The 15,985-nt window shown below is 44.0% G+C and overlaps 1 protein-coding gene across 5 annotated transcripts in view; it reads right to left on the reverse strand.

The window, feature by feature from the left end:
- The window catches only part of DNMBP (dynamin binding protein), a 135,369-nt gene that overhangs the window by 43,122 nt on the left and 76,262 nt on the right, over nucleotides 1-15,985 (reverse strand). The window contains exon 1 of one of the 5 annotated variants that reach the window (XM_016962393.4): nucleotides 9,238-11,073. Coding sequence (XP_016817882.4) covers nucleotides 9,238-10,393 — 1,156 coding nt within the window. The 5' untranslated portion in view covers nucleotides 10,394-11,073. 5 annotated transcript variants of the gene reach the window in all.

Genomic DNA, 15,985 nt, shown 5'->3' on the forward strand with positions numbered 1-15,985 from the left:
CAGCCCTATATTTCCAATATTTTGATGGTAAAATCTGATTAAACCTAGGATATGGGTGGGGTAAAGTCACTTCATTCCCCTGTCTCTTCCCGGACTTCGACTTTTGGGGATACATGTGGAGCTGCTCCTAGATCTTGGGAGAGCAGCAGGTGTGGTGAATAAAGCATTCAGACAATAATTCAGAAGGCCTCACCCTGCCTCCCTCCTACCTGTGTGACCTTGGACATGTTATACAACCTTTCTGGGCTGTTGCTTCTGTGTGTGTAACAAAGGGGTTGGGCCTGTTTGTCACTTTCAGCTCTGAACTCTGACGCGACTTCTCAGTCTTTTTTGTTTTGTTTTTGAGACAGAGTCTCGCTGTTGCCCAGGCTAGAATGCAGCAGCACACTCAAAGCTCACTGTAGCCTCAACCTCCTGGGCTCAAGCAATCCTCCCAAGTAGCTGGAACCACAGGCACAAGCCACCACGCCCAGTTATTTTTTTAATCTTTTGTAGAGATGGGGTCTCACTATGTTGCTCAGGCTGGGCTCCAACTCGTGAGCTCAAGGAATCTTCCTGCTTCAGCCTCCGAAAGTGCTAGGATTACAGGTGTGAGCCGCCGTGCCCAGCCGACTTCCCACTCTTTTACTTCATTTACTCCTCTCAGTTGGGTATGAGCACACTAACTTCTAACCAGTTCCGCAAGGAACATCACTTACTATGGGAGGCCTCTTTCTAATCATCCAGTTAGTCATTTCCTCTCAGCGAGCCCAGAGAACTGGGCACCTGCCACTATTATGAAACCTGTAACAACAAAGTTTAATGGTCTGTTTCCCTATTAGTCCTTGAACAGGACAAGCCTAGCTTGTCTCTGGGCCTTTTCCATCCTTTCTGCTCACCTACTGTCTTTTAAAGCTCAAGTCCCAGCTTCTCCATGACACTTTCTCTAGTCCTTGGATTGCTCTTTCCTCGAAATTCACCTCTTCGGCAACAGGTAATAACCCTTGCTATTTAACTTCTGATACACACACATTCTGGGACCCAAAGTAGAATATTTATTGAGCATCTATTATATGCCAAGTACTATGTTAGATTCTGGAAATACCATCTTCATCCACTGCTATCATGGAGCTTAGACTCTACTGGACTGACCTGTGTACTCTGTATGCACTCAACCTACAGTACTTAGCACAGCAACTGGCATTTAATAAATGGCAGCAATTGAGACCAGGCGTGGTGGCCCATGCCTGTAGTCTCAGCACTTCGGGAGGCTGAGGCAGGTGGATCACTTGAGGCCAGGAGATTGAGATCAGCCTGGCCAACATGGCAAAACTCTGTCGCTACTGAAAAAAAAAAAAAATACAAAAACGTAGCTGGGTGTGATGGTACATGCCTATAGTCCCAGCTACTCAGGTGGCTGAAGCATGAGAATCGCTTGAACCTGGGAGGTGGGGGCTGCAGTGAGCCAAGATCACGCCACTGCACTCCAGCCTGGGCAACAGAGTGAGATTCCATCTGGAAAAAAAAAAAGCAGCAACTAGTATTACTTAGCAGAGTGCCCTAAGCATCACTCTGCTATGATTGTGATGCTTTGGATTCAATGAAATGCAATATATTTCATTGATTTGTCTCCTTTCAGTTTATGATGAGAAGAAAGGGGTGTCTGACACTGTGGAACCAGGTCTGCTGTGCAGCTATGAATACAAACATGGATCTTCCTCCCAAATATGACTACCAGCACTGTCACACCCCTGTAGCCTGTTGGCCTGGTATTTATGTACAGCCACGGGCACTTCCTGGTTTCTCAGGAAATATCAAATTGGAAAACTGTGGTATCAGGGCGAGTGAGTCAGAGATCTGAGGTCCCACCTGAGCATGCCATGATATTGCAAGTTAGTTGCTTTGATTCACTCCCCCTTCCCACTGTACCCCTTAACACCCTCAGGTCCATATGAAAGAAGATACCCTAGAAGAGTACATCTTCCCATCCTAACTCATCATCTTGCCTTTCCTTGATATCTCTCGCTTTTACAGAGGCCTGGGGTCTCCCCAGACCAACGTTCCTTCACTGTTGATGGAATGTTATGTAAAAATAATATAGGTAATGGCTTGGGAAGAAAACACATAACCTAGCTGCTGCTGTTTTTTTGTTTTTTTGTTTTTTCTTAAAAAAAAAAAAAAGGTCTCACTCTCTTGCCCAGGCTGGAGTGCAGTGGTGCAATCATAGCTCACTGCAGCCTCAACTTCCCGGGCTCAAGCAATCTTAACCACCTCAGCCTCCTGAACTGCTGGGACCACAGGCACGCACCACCATACCCTGCTAATTTTGTTTGTCTAGCTTCTTGAGAATACAACTCATGATCCCAGGAAGCAAGGCTGGATGAGAGTTGGTCAAATTGGAGCATTCCAATCTTGGAAGAGGAGTGCCTAATTTACTCGAAAGCTTCAGTTATCTCCCAACTCTTGAAGAAATATGGCCCTGCATTCATTTCCTCTTGCCTCCACATATTTATTTTTTCCCTCTCCTTTGCCTCTTAACTACCCCATTTATCTTCAAACATTTTCTCCTTTTCTTTTTCTTGACACTTTGAGGATCTTGTTGCATACCAAATAGCTTCAGACATTGACATCTCCTGTAATCCCAGCAGTTTGGAAGGCCGAGTCGGGCAGATCACCTGAGGTCAGGAGTTCAGCACCAGCCTGGCCAACTTGGCAAAACCCTGTCTCTACTAAAAATACAAAAATTAGGGCCAGGTGTGGTGGCTCACACCTGTAATCCTAGCACTTTGGGAGGCCGAGGTGGGCGGATCACGAGGTCAGGAGTTCGACTCCAGCCTAGACAACATGGTGAAATCCCGTCTCTACTAAAAATACAAAAATTAGCCAGGTGTGGTGGCACATGCCTGTAATCTCAGCTACTCGGGAGGCTGAGGCAGAATCACTTGAACACCAGGGTCAGAGGCTGCAGTGCGCTGAGATCACACCACTGTACTGCAGCCTGGTCAAAAGAGTGAGAGTCCGTCTCCAAAAAAAATAATAATAATAAAATTCTGATTTCCTCCTGACCTCCTCCAATATTCTTGCCCCATCTCTCTTACTGCCTTCCTCCTCCTGCACTGTAACTGTGGGCATCTCTGAGGCTCAGTTCTCAGGCACCTGCTCCTCTCCCCAGCTGTTCCTTCCCTCTGTACCTGAGCTGTATCTCAGTGATACAGCTATGGAGGTGGCTCACCTCCATACAGGCCCAGCTCTGATTTCTTCCTTGAGCTCCAACCCAAACTCCTACTGGCGTCTAAGATTTCAGTACTCTAGTTCTTTCCTCCACTGTGTTCCTCACCACCTTCCCCACGTCTTTGTCACCACAACCCTATGTCTTTCTCATAGTTTCCCCAACCAGAACTGTTCTCCTTGCTTCTCTCTGCCTATCCCAACTCCATTATTTCTTTAAATTTCAGCCAAGTTCAAACATTTCCCTACAGTCTTTTCTAATAGCTCAAGCAAAAACTGGTCTTTCGGCTGGGCATAGTGGCTCACGCCTGTAATCCCAGCACTTCGGGGGGCCGAGATGGGTGGATCACCTGAAGCCAGGAGTTTGAAACCAGCCTGGCCAACATGGTGAAACCCCGTCCCTACAAAAAAATACAAAAATTAGCCAGGCATGGTGGTGCATACCTGTAATCTCAGCTACTCGGGAGGCTGAGACAGGAGAATCGCTTGAACCTGGGAGGCAGAGGTTGCAGTGAGCTGAGATTGTGCCACTGCACTCCAGCCTGGGCAACAGAGTAAGACTCCAGGCCAGATGCGGTGGCGGTAGCTCACACCTGTAATCCCAGTACTTTGGGAGGCCGAGGTGGGTGGATCACGAGGTCAGGAGATCGAGACCATCCTGGCTAACACAGTGAAACCCCGTCTCTACTAAAAATACAAAAAAAAAATTAGCCGGGCGTGGTGGCGGGCACCTGTAGTCCCAGCTACTCGGGAGGCTGAGGCAGGAGAATGGCATGGACCCAGGAAGCAGAGCTTGCAGTGAACTGAGATCGCACCACTGCACTCCAGCCCGGGCGACAGAGCGAGACTCCGCCTCAAAAATAACAAAAACAAAAAACAAAAAAGAAAACAAAAAACCTGGTCTACCTTCCAACTGTCCATAGCATTTACTGTCTATGCTATACATACTTCTTTTGTATTTTGTCTCTTCAACTGATCTGCAAGCTCCTGCATGGCAGGTGTTTAAGAGTAGAGTTGCCTTCTCTGGATACCTTCAATGCTTGGTACAATGCCAAGTACAGACATTAGTTAATAAACACCTGGTGGACTGCAATTAAAGGAGATATGGGATCTATGTGCTGGTATATTAATAATAAGCTTGAATACAGACTGTTGGAACAGATATCATGTTCACATGTTTGCAATGAAAAGAAATCTTGAATACCGGAGTCCTAAAAACTTTGAGCTGTCTGTGTACTACTTCGCAAAAGTGCCTTCAAATCAATGCAGGTTTTTCTTATCTTGGGAGAAAGACAAAACAGAAGATTTTCCTGCTCCACAGCAATTACTGTCCCAACTTTTAAGGGACTGCTTTCATATCCTTATCACCACTGCCCTCCTAAACTCCCTGTCATATGCTCTGTGCCCCTGCTCCTACCCTCCACCAACCTACCAAATGCAAAGGTCTTTCCCGAGTCCATATCCTCTCTTGCACCTTTGCACCTCTGCTGTCTATAATATAGTTGCAACCTCTGTTGGCAGCCTCCCTCTGACTTTCCTAACACTTTTTTTTCTGTGCACTCTGCAGAGAAATACCTAACACTTTTCTGATATTCTAAATTCATCTTTGCAGACTCAATCTACGGCTGTGCTTCTGCCTTCAAATGTGGTAATGCTGGAAAAGCAGTGGTCTAGGTGTCAAGAGAGCCAGATTCTATTCCTGCCCTAATCCTTGACCCAGTTACCTTGGAAACACATTTCAATTTCTCTGAGCTCTATCTCTTCATTTATAAAATAAATGCGTTGTATTTAAGTGTTTTTCAAACATTTTTTACTGTGACCCACACTTTATTTTTTATTTTATTTTTTTGAGACACAGTTTCATTCTGTCGCCCAGGCTGGAGTGCAGTGGCGCAATCTCAGCTCAGTGCAACCTCCACCTCCTGGGTTCAAGCGATTCTCCCGCCTCAGCCTCCGGAGTAGCTGGGACTACAGGCGCCCACCAACATGCCCAGCTAATTTTTGTATTTTTGTACACAGGGGGTTTCACCATGTTGGCAAGGCTGGTCTCAAACTCCTGACCTCAAGTGATCTGCCCACCTCGGCCTCCCAAAGTGCTGGTATTAGGCGTGAGCCACTGTGCCTGGCCTGACCCACACTTTAGGCTGTAACTCACATTTACATAATACATTTATGTCTATACACATACACATACACAAAGTATTACATGCTTACTTTTACTACATAGAATGTAGTGTGAAAGTTTTTTCTATTTACTTTTATTTTTCAGAACTGCTGGTTGCAACCCCCAAACAGACTTCAAGACCCAGTCATGAGTGGCTACCCATTATTTACAAAAACATGGGATTGTGGCTATATAAGCTTCCTTCCAGTAATAACATAAGAGGCTCCTATTTTGTAGCCTTCCAACCCTGAACCTTTAGCCCTCTCTAGTTTTGTTTAGAGCCCTCTCTAGTTTCATAGTTTTCTCTGTAAGAGCTCTTCATTTAGGTATCCTAATATTACTTACATGCAAAACAGGTAACGTGGAATTTGAAACACCAGGTCCCCTTCTCATCATAACCACGTATGTTATTAGCAAGTGCAAAACCCTAGTGCCCACACTTGGTCTAGTAATGGTAGAGTAGCTCACATTGTACTAATCTCCCTACTTATAACTACCAAAAACACTTTACAAGATTAATTTTTTTAACTTTTATTTACTTTTATTTTTCTAGAGACGTGGTCTCACTCTGTCACCCAGGCTGCAGTATAGTGGCATCATCATAGCTCACTATAGCCTCGACCTGCCAGGCTCAAGTGATCCTCCCACCTCAGCCTTCTGACAGATATTTTAAAAAATAACTATATGCAGGCACTGAAAAGCAATCAAAAGCAGGCAGAATTTGGAGGGGATATGACTCAAAACAAGGGAAGCAAACTAGGTAAGATGCACCTGTCTCCAGTCCTCCCCTCAGGGCACTCCCTAGTCTTTTAGGACGCCGGGAAATAAAGCAAAAGAAGAAAGCCCACATGGGGCAATCTTACTGGGCTGAGCAGCCAAAGGTTCCAGTCTGGGGGCTCTGAAGACATTAGCTATTAAGGGGGAAATCCTGGAAAACAGTAAGCCACAGAGAGGAGAGCCCCAAAATCTGTGCAGAAATGCCTCTCAATCCTTCAACTGTGCATGCAGGTGATGAGACTCCAAGGAACCCCGTGGAAAGCTGGAGGCCAGAAGAGCCCAGCAGATAGATCTTCACCAACTGTCTGGCTCTGGGAAGACACAGTTTGAAATTTGAGCCCCTCCAAGTTACGAGGTTCAATAAACACTTCCAGTTTTCTGTTGAAACCTCAGAAGGGCCACACCTTAGGAATAAGGCCCACCTCTCAGAACTAGAGGGCCACACCCTAGGACTAAGAGCAAACCCCTAACAGACCTGCCCTAAAAAACCTCAGATGGAGGCCTCAGGAGAATGACTGATCAGGCAGGTGAGAAAGGAAAGCCTGGGGGAAAACTGGGCTTCCTGCCTGGGGGAGAGGCTGGAGAGCAGCCACTGAACAGAGCTCTGTCTCAGATGGAGGAGGGGTGGCAAGGGGAAGACGGGAGAAGAGGAAGGGACAGGGCATTCCACTTAGACAATCAAACTTGAAGTGTTTACGGTCTGGGGTAGATGTCCAACAGGGAGCAGGGACTATCAATCTGGAACTCAGAGACGAAACCATGGAGTGACAGGTGGGTGGGGCAACTTATAAAGGGGAAGGGAGGTGGGCAGATAAAACACAAAGAAATGGCCATTTATGAGCACCTACGACTATGTTCCGGATATGTGACTGTTTTATTTTTCTATCTCATTATGAGAGAGGTATTATCTTCACTTTACAAATTGAGAATCCGAAGCTCCAAGAGGTTAAGTAATTTTTGTCAAGTTAAGGCCATTTAGTAAATGGTGGAGCTGAGATTTGAACTCAAGGCAGACCAACTCTGATGCTTGTTCCTTTGTGTAATTACAGTGTTCCCTTGTAATATTCAGGAACGGCAATGGCGTGAGAGAGCTAACAAAGAACGTTAGAATGCTGAAAGATTTCTAGTAAAGACAGAATTTGTTATAGGTCAAGAAGGATATTAGGGGTACAAAAAGGGGTGAACTAAATATGAATATACTTTCAAAAGTTAAGTCCTCAAAGATAAAGAGAGTTGTAGAAATGGAAATGATATTGGGTGGAACCGAGCTGGTTTCAGAGAGATCAGAGGGCACATTACAACACTGCAGAGAGAAGGGTTTCACTCCTGTTAAGTCAAACAGAATAAACACATTTTGATTACAGTTGGGAGGCTTAATACAATAAGGAACTAAAGATAGGAAACAAAGTTCACCAAAGGAACAGATGTGGGGGGAAGGGAAGAGGAACAATACAAAAACCAATATAAAGAATCACAGAATCAGACTTTTTTCTTTTTTAGCTGGAAGGAATTTAGAAGTTATCCAGTCCCTATCATTTCAGAGAGAAAATGCACCTAGGAAAAAATGACTAGCTGCTAAAAACCTCAGCCTCCCAACTAAAGCTGGGTTTGGTTTCATTTTTGTCTTTATAGGTGCAGGTTAAGAGCCTGTTAGGTCCAAAATGGTGCCCCGGAAATTCAAGTTAAGTCAAGCCCGTGTTGGAAGACCACCAGGTAAACCACCGGCCATCCCAGGACCACAGCAGGCTTATCTTTTCAGTCTGTGGTGGCCCCCAGTACAAATCTAACCAGCCAGCCCATTCTGAAGGAGACCTAGACGAGAAACTTTCCACTTAAGGGGAGGGTATGAGATGGATTTTTCAGATCATTCACATTCTCTGACTAACCTTTATCCTCTGGTCACAGCCTGGACCCCAAAATTGGCCAGAACCAGAAAGGCCGTTTGGCATGAAGACAACATACAACATACACACACATGAAAGGTTTAACAGAGTCCAGTAATTATAAAAATAACACAGTAGAAATAAAGCTCACTTATGAGAATTGAAGAAAAGATATAATGGCAAGAAAGAAAGAATCTCTACATGATAAAAGACTCCTAATATTCTCATTTCACAGACAACGTAGTTAAGGCTCAGTGAGATGAAGTGATTTGAAAGCTAGAAATAATCTTCTGGAATCCACAAGAGTGTCAGTACTCATCATTCACTTAAGATTCCTGAATGTCAAGGAGTGAACAATCTATAAAACAAATCAGGGCTACTCTGGGCACACTGCCTATGGGGTAGCCCTGCTCTGAAAGGAGCGGTAAAAAAAAAAATTAAAATGAAGGCCTGGCAATGGTGGCTTACACTTGTAATCCCAGTACTTTGGGAAGCAGAGGTGGGTGGTTCGCTCAAGCCCAGGAGTTCAAGATCAGCCTGGGCAACATGGTGAAACCCTGCCCCTACAAAAAAATAAAAAAGTAGCCGGGCATGGTGGCATGTACCCATAGTCCCAGCTACTCAGGAGGCTGAAGTGGGAGGATCTCTTGAGCCCAGGAGTTTGAGGCTGCAGTGAGCCATGACCGTGCCACTGTTCTCCAGCCGGGGGGACAGAATGAGATCTTGTTTCAAAAAAATAAATAAATAAAAATAAAGTCAAGTCTTCTTTTCCATTAATGTCCAAAGAAGTGTAGAGACTGAGAGAAAAAAAAAAAAAACATGCCAGGAAAATGAATTTTAGCTTGATGCCCTGATAACAAACTTGCTGCCTCGACAAGATGAACAAAAACATGAAAGTAAGAAAGGAAAGATACTTGAGATTAGAGACATCTGAAAAAACCAGGAAGCGTAAATAAAAGTTCCCATGAGAGCACTGTCCGAATGTTGCATATTTTTAGCACTGTATATATACTCTTGCTCTGTACAATGCCTTCCAAAGGCATTTAATTCCAATTAAATCTCTAAGGTTGTTCTCACTCAAGGTGCACTTGATAAGAAGCTCAGGGTCCGGGCTCCTTAAGAACACAAGTGCTCCTAGTACCTGGTATAACTACCCTTTCAATCTATTTTTATGCTTTATCTTAAGAAGGCTGGCTGAGTTCATACCTTGGGTTTTCTTCCTGTTTTGCATGAACTCTGAGCGCCTCAGGGTGCTGGGTGCTGTGCGGCGGAGGCAACTATTCCTTCTCCAAGTCTCTGGGCCATTTAATTTTTTCTCTTCCTCTAAATGCCAGATGTTCTTCTCTAATGACGAGCTCTGAGGAATCCCCAAATGATGTCCTCCTTGTTCTCCCCTGGTACACTGAGTCTGCAGACCATCCAGAAGGATCCCGCTGCCCCCATGTGCCTTTGTTCTTGGTATGTCAATGCCATTATACTCCAAATTCTCCATTTGATGGAGAGAATCTGTTCCTCTGGAATTACGAGATTTATATGCACAGTTTGCAAATAAAGCATCATAGCCTTTATTTTCTATATCAAAATCACCCTGATCCATAATATGAGTCTTTGCTTTGGGATACATTTTGTCATTTTGATGAACATTCCTGTCCCCTTCATGGTATTTGATAAATTCCTTATCTTCATTGACACCATTCGAATCTGAAAAGCTCACAGGCTGACCATCAGGATAACTCCCAGGAACGTGATATAAATTGCTGTGTTCTCTACAATAAAAATTAGTTGCCCGACAATCCTCAAGATTATGGTTAACATTCTCATGGTCTATATACCACAACTGAGGTTGACCTAAATTCGCTGAAGAATCATCCAAACCCCTACAGTCAGTCAATTGTTCAGCTTTTTTAGAGTCCTCAGGATTATAATTCAGATTCTTACAGTCTGAGTAGCCATTTGCCTCCCCGTATCCACCAGCTTTTGAGGTCACATCTGGGCTTCTCGTAGGCGAATTATCCTTCGTCCCAGGGCTGAGACTCTCATAATCTACATTTTCTGGACTCCTACAACCATCATGACCTCCGTGGTACACACAGCCCTTTCCACTTTCGTGTGCTTCCCCACAGTCCATATAGCTTGGTTCACTCTGTTCAAAATCCCAGTATCCACAATCCCTTTTTCTGTAGGGCCGATGCTGCCCCTTGGCCCAGTACCTGGGATCCAAGTCATTTTCTCTGTAGAGTCCATCCAGCACTGTAAGGTTCCTTTTCCGTACACTCCTGTAGTCTTCATACTCCCAGCTGGAGTCCCAGTGCCTTTTCTCCTCCACTTCCCTTTCTTTTCTAGCCTTCTGGGTTTCACACATATTCTATGTGCTTAAAGACAAAGGTTTTACTTTTCTTTTCCATGGGCCTGGGCTGGGCTGTGGACAGGTGCAGTCTAGCCTAAGGCTGGATTTGTCCTGCTTAAAATGTCTCCCAAGCATTCCGGACACTCTTCTCGTTGCTCTAGTCGGAGCGCAGTGAGATGTGGAGTTATTTCAACCTCAGGATCCAATCAGCGAGCTACTCTATCTTTCTCCAGAGGCCAGAAGATAATGAGTAACTAGTATGCATGTGATTGGAGTTGCCAGCTTTGTTTGGTGTTTCCCTCAAGCTGGTCAAACTGGCTTGGCTGCTTTACTTGCTGAAGATAGAGGCATTCTGCTACTCTAAAGGTTTTGCAGGAAAAGTCGTGTGAAAGAGAAACAGCACCCCTTTAGAAGTCCAGGTCAGGTCATATATCAGTCTCCCCCGCCTCTTTAATCCTTTAGTAAGCCACAAGGGGTATAAACAAGTGCTTTCCTTCTCAAGCTGCACCTCCATTCCCCATCCTCCAAGTCCACCTTTCTAATCCTTGAACATCTGAAACCTTTCAGGACTTCATCCCTTAACTTAGAGGCAGGACTCTTCTGAGTGCTTTGCTTTTCTGGAATTCAAGTCACCAGTTAGTGTACACTCCAGTCGCAAGCTGCTGAAGCTCCCACCTGCAGACAGTTAGTCATACGACTGAAGGAAGAAAAAGTACTTCCTTTTACTTTGATCTGGTGAGCAGGTGATTTTATAGCGTAAACATTCTTCCCAGAATGGAGTTAGGTATGCTTTCACATTTTCCCAGATACTTGTCATGCCAGGGAAGCATCAAAAACATTCATTTCTTAAACCTCTTTTCTAGTTAATTCATACAACATATTTAAGAAGTCGAAAATGAGGCCAGAAATCAAAAAGGCAGGTAAATGGCTATTTAAATCAACAAATATTAGATGGTTACCTATCATAGAGGAGGCATTGTGGAACAGAAAAAGACAAACAAGTTAGTCCCTGCCTCTTACAATGCAGAAGCAACACGCTTAAAGAAAGATCTAATGTGATAAGTGCTATGGAGTGAAGACAAACAGCAACAGCACCAAAGCAAAGTCCCTGGCATGGCAAGTGGAGGCTTCAGGGAAGTGGTTGGATGTGAACAGTGACTTCGAGGAGAAGCAGGATCTCTGCAGACTTCACATATGGAGCACTAAGAAATGGGGAATCATCTGAAGGATATAATACGTGGAAAATAACAGAGGAGGCTGAAGAGATAGGTTGGGGTGGACCCCAGAGGATGTCAATGACATTTATTTTATTCAATGGAAAGCAAAGAGTCATGAGGTTTTAGAGCACGGGAAACACATGCTAAGAGACAGACCTTAATAAGATTACTCTTTTAGCTGTCTGGTCATTTCTTGGATATCTAGGAATGATTCCTTGAACTTTAATCCTTATTTGTGAAATAATATCCAGAACCCTGAGGAAAACTGCCTTATATGCTTTGTTAATAATTACATGTTTACTCTTGGGTAACTACTAATTCTCTCTGGAACTCAATCTACCCATCAATAAAATGAGGCGGTTGGCCACAATGACTCCTCGGATTCCCTCAGCATGTTTCTAGATCACCTGCCCCCTCAAACAAAAGGCCAATAAAAAATAAATTGACCAGTGGTATTCATCAGTCAAAGCACATGTGTTGTAAATTTGTGATGCCATGAATGTGAGCTCTCAGGAAAGAAGTTCTGACATGGCTCGTATGGAAACCTGAATAAAATACTGTACGTGGTCAGGCTGCATAAAGCACATAGTTCCCCTGGCATTTAGAGACAGCCCAAAAGGAGTCCGTGAGGAACCCAGGACTGCAGTCAGACTGCTCATATCTGATTCTAAGAAGACCTGCACTCCTTTTTACCATTTTATTCCTAATGCATTTCCTGTTCAAATAAAAAATCCAACCAGAGGAAACAAGCAGTGTGGCTGGGATTAATTGTGCATGAGTCAAAGGCTCAGGCTGACCCTAAGGGTCACCACACTTCCTATTTTTCTGTTCTCAAAATCTGGTCTTGCTCGTGCAGGAGTTCCTCATATTGGTATTTCAGAAGTCTGGGAATGACCACTAGTTATTCTGGAGATACCAATCTAATGGAAAAAGTGATCCGTTCCTAAGGAATCACCTAGGATCCCAGGGGAATAGCTTGTATGACTCTTTCTGATGAAAAACAGAGACTTGCGCTTCAGTAACAGGGCTATAAAACAGGGGCATTGAGGCAGAATATGGTGACCCACACCTTTAACCTCAGCAGTTTAGGAGGCCCAGGTGGGAGGATCACTTGAGCCCAGGAGTTTGAGGCCAGCTTGGGCAACAAATGAGACCCCATCTCCACAATAAAAAAAAAAAAAAAATTAGCTGGGCACAGTGGCACACACCTGTAGTCCCAGCTACTCAGGAGGCTGAGGCAGGAGGATCGCTTGACCTGGAGGTCAAGCTTGACCTGGGAGGTCAAAGCTACAATGAGCAGTGATTGAGCCACTGCCCTCCAGCCTGGGTAACAGACTGAGACCCTGTCTTAAAAAATAATAATAATCAAATGAATTTTAAAATAAAAAGGGTATTGAACTAAATAATCTCTAAAGTACTTTCCAGGTTCTAAATTGTGTATGTTTTTGAAGATTCACCTTTACTGTGTAGAAATAACCAATAAAATAGCAGTCCATCAGGTAATAAAGCTTATCAAAACAGTTATCCAGTTGAAAATAGATAGGAAAACAAGCCTTATTATATGGGTTCAGGGGGATCTGGCAAAACAAGGAAAATAGCATAATTCTACAGCTTTAAGAAAGCCAGTTGATTTCAAAGCCAGCAGAGTGGGAGTTATGGCACGCTTTTATTCTTCCCCTTCACCAAGAGGCCCATTGTGTCTGAACAGCAGTCAGTCACCAGTGCATTCCCTCTGTGTTCTCGATGGATGGCCTTAGGGCCAGAGGGGGAAAAATCACTTGTTGTTGTTTTTGTTTTTTTGGTTTTTTTTTTGAAACGGAGTCTCGCTCTATCACCCAGGCTGGAGTGCAGTGGCGCGATCTCGGCTCACTGCAAGCTCCGCCTCCCAGGTTCACACCGTTCTCCTGCCTCAGCCTCCGCAGCAGCTGGGACTACAGGCGCCCGCCACCACGCCCGGCTAAAGTTTTGTAATTTTAGTAGAGACAGGGTTTCACCGTGTTAGCCAGGATGGTCTCAATCTCCTGACCTCGTGATCCACCTGCCTCGGCGTCCCAAAGTGCTGGGATTACAGGCATGAGCCACTGCGCCCAGCCTTGTGATTTTTTAGGACCCCAACTTCTGACCAAGTAGGATAGGGAATCATAAGTTAAAGGAATGTAGAAATACAGGACCAAGACCCTATTTTTGGGGAGCATTGAAACCAAATAATATCAAATTTGTGAAAATATTTTGGGCACCTCTCTCTAAGTCTAAAATCTTAGGTGCTGTATAGTATATAAAAATACAAGTGTCAGAATTCATGATGTAGACAATAATTTCTTTTCCAGGCTATAGACAGCCAAGATGAATGTGAGCTTCTAAGGTTTTTTAGAGAAGCAAGCCTAGGTTTCAGATGGAGAGACAGTGTAACTGGAGTAAGGCTTTGGGGTTAATAATGATGTGGCTTCATAACAATAAAAACCTCCTTGTGTGGAATAGGGTCTCATATCATAGGTGAGATAATATTGGATAGTTGGAGAAGGGGAAAGTTGTGACTGGATAATCATGAATATAAGTTTGCTTTGGGGTGAAAGCATAAGTCTTTTGGTAGCTCAGTAAACCTCTACAGAGAGTGTCCAGAGCAAATTTATTTTTTATATATTTTGGGTAATAAGAATAGGATTACTGAGGAAGAAGCCATTAGCAGTAGGCTCCTTGTGCTTCATGGTAAAAGTTTGGCCCGGGGAGGGAGATGATAAAACTGGTACATTTGTAATCTTGATTTGTCAGGAATCATTTGGTAGACTTGAAGAAATAATGCCTGGGGACAAGATTTCAAAGGGTGAGATGGTGGGAATTGGACCAGGGTCGTAGCATAGAGCAATTAGTAGAAGGAAGAGGCCGGGCACAGTGGCTCACACCTGAAATCCCAGCACTGTGGGAGACTCAGGCGGGTGGATCACTTGAGTCCAGGAGTTCGAGACCAGCCTGGGCAACATAGTGAGACCCTGTCAAAATAAAAATTAGGTATGGTGGCGCATGCCTGTAGTCTCAGCTACTTAGGAGGCTGAGGTGGGACAATCAGTTGAGCCCGGGTGGTCAAGGCTGCAGTAAGCCATGATTGCACCACTGCACTCAGCCTTGGTGATAGGGTGAGACCCTGTCTCCACAAAAAAAAAAAAAAAAGAAAAGAAAAAGAAAAAGACAAAGGGAGGAAATATTTTGAAAGAAGGAATTAGAAGAAAAAAGGAAATTAGCAGCAGAAGTCAGTTTGGAAAGCAGAATGTAATGAATTTATTTGGGAGTTGGAGTTGAAGAATAATCATCATTAGCAAATGAACATCAAGTGCTTGCCATGCAAAAGGCATCATACCAGACTCTTGAGATACCAAAGAGAAGGTGGTACCTACCATTAAGGAACTGTAACCTACTTGGGAATATAAGACAGACTTAGTTTTTTTTTTCTTATTTATTTTATTTTTTAGAGACAGGGCCTCTCTTTGTCACCCAGGCTGGAGTGCAGTGGTCCGATCATAGTTCACTGTAGCCTTGAACTGTTGGGCTCAAGCAGTCTTCCCACCTCAGCCTCACAAGTAGCTGAGACTACAGGCAATAGCCACCTTGCCTGAGTAGACTTAAATTTTTTGTTGTTGTTGTTGAGATGGAGTTTTGCTCTCGTCACACAGGCTGGAGTGCAATGGTGCAACCTCAGCTCACTGCAACCTCTGTCTTCCACGTCCAAGCCATTTTTCTGCCTCAGCCTCTCGAGTAGCTGGGGTTATAGGCGTGCACCCCGCCGCCCGGCTAATTTTGTATTTTTAGTAGACACAGGGTTTCACCATGTTGGCCAGGCTAGTCTTGAACTCCTGACCTGAGGTGATCCCGTGCACCTCGGCCTCCCGAAGTGCTAGGATTGCAGGCGTGAGCCACCGCAACTGGCCTAATTTTTTTTTTAATCAAGAGCATATAAAAATCAAGAGCATAAAAGATAACCTGGTTTTCCAATGTGCTTGACTATAAAATGACTCATAGGATTTTGCCAGGTGCTTTGCTACCCAGATCTTATTTTACCTAGGCCAGGTGCATTCCTTGAACCCCTCTGACTTGGGTACTGAGTGAGAAGGAAATTTTAACTATAAAAGTATAGGTAAGATTAACTTTAATCTAACTGTAAGATTAAAATAGATAATCTACAAGTGAATAGCTTATAATCAGATAATTAAGAGTTTGTTATAAAACAATTGATGATAAAATTAGAGTAATTTTTTCAAAATTAAATCATAAATCATATAGAACTGAATTTTAATTTCATTTTTCCAGAAACATATACTGTGCTCTTATCCTTTCTTTACCTCGACTTCTTCTACAATAAGACAGATGCTAACTGTTCAGCTTACGTTTTGTGAGGATA

This window comes from Pan troglodytes, chromosome 8 (genome assembly GCF_028858775.2).
Source record: "Pan troglodytes isolate AG18354 chromosome 8, NHGRI_mPanTro3-v2.0_pri, whole genome shotgun sequence".
Lineage (NCBI taxonomy): Eukaryota > Metazoa > Chordata > Mammalia > Primates > Hominidae > Pan > Pan troglodytes.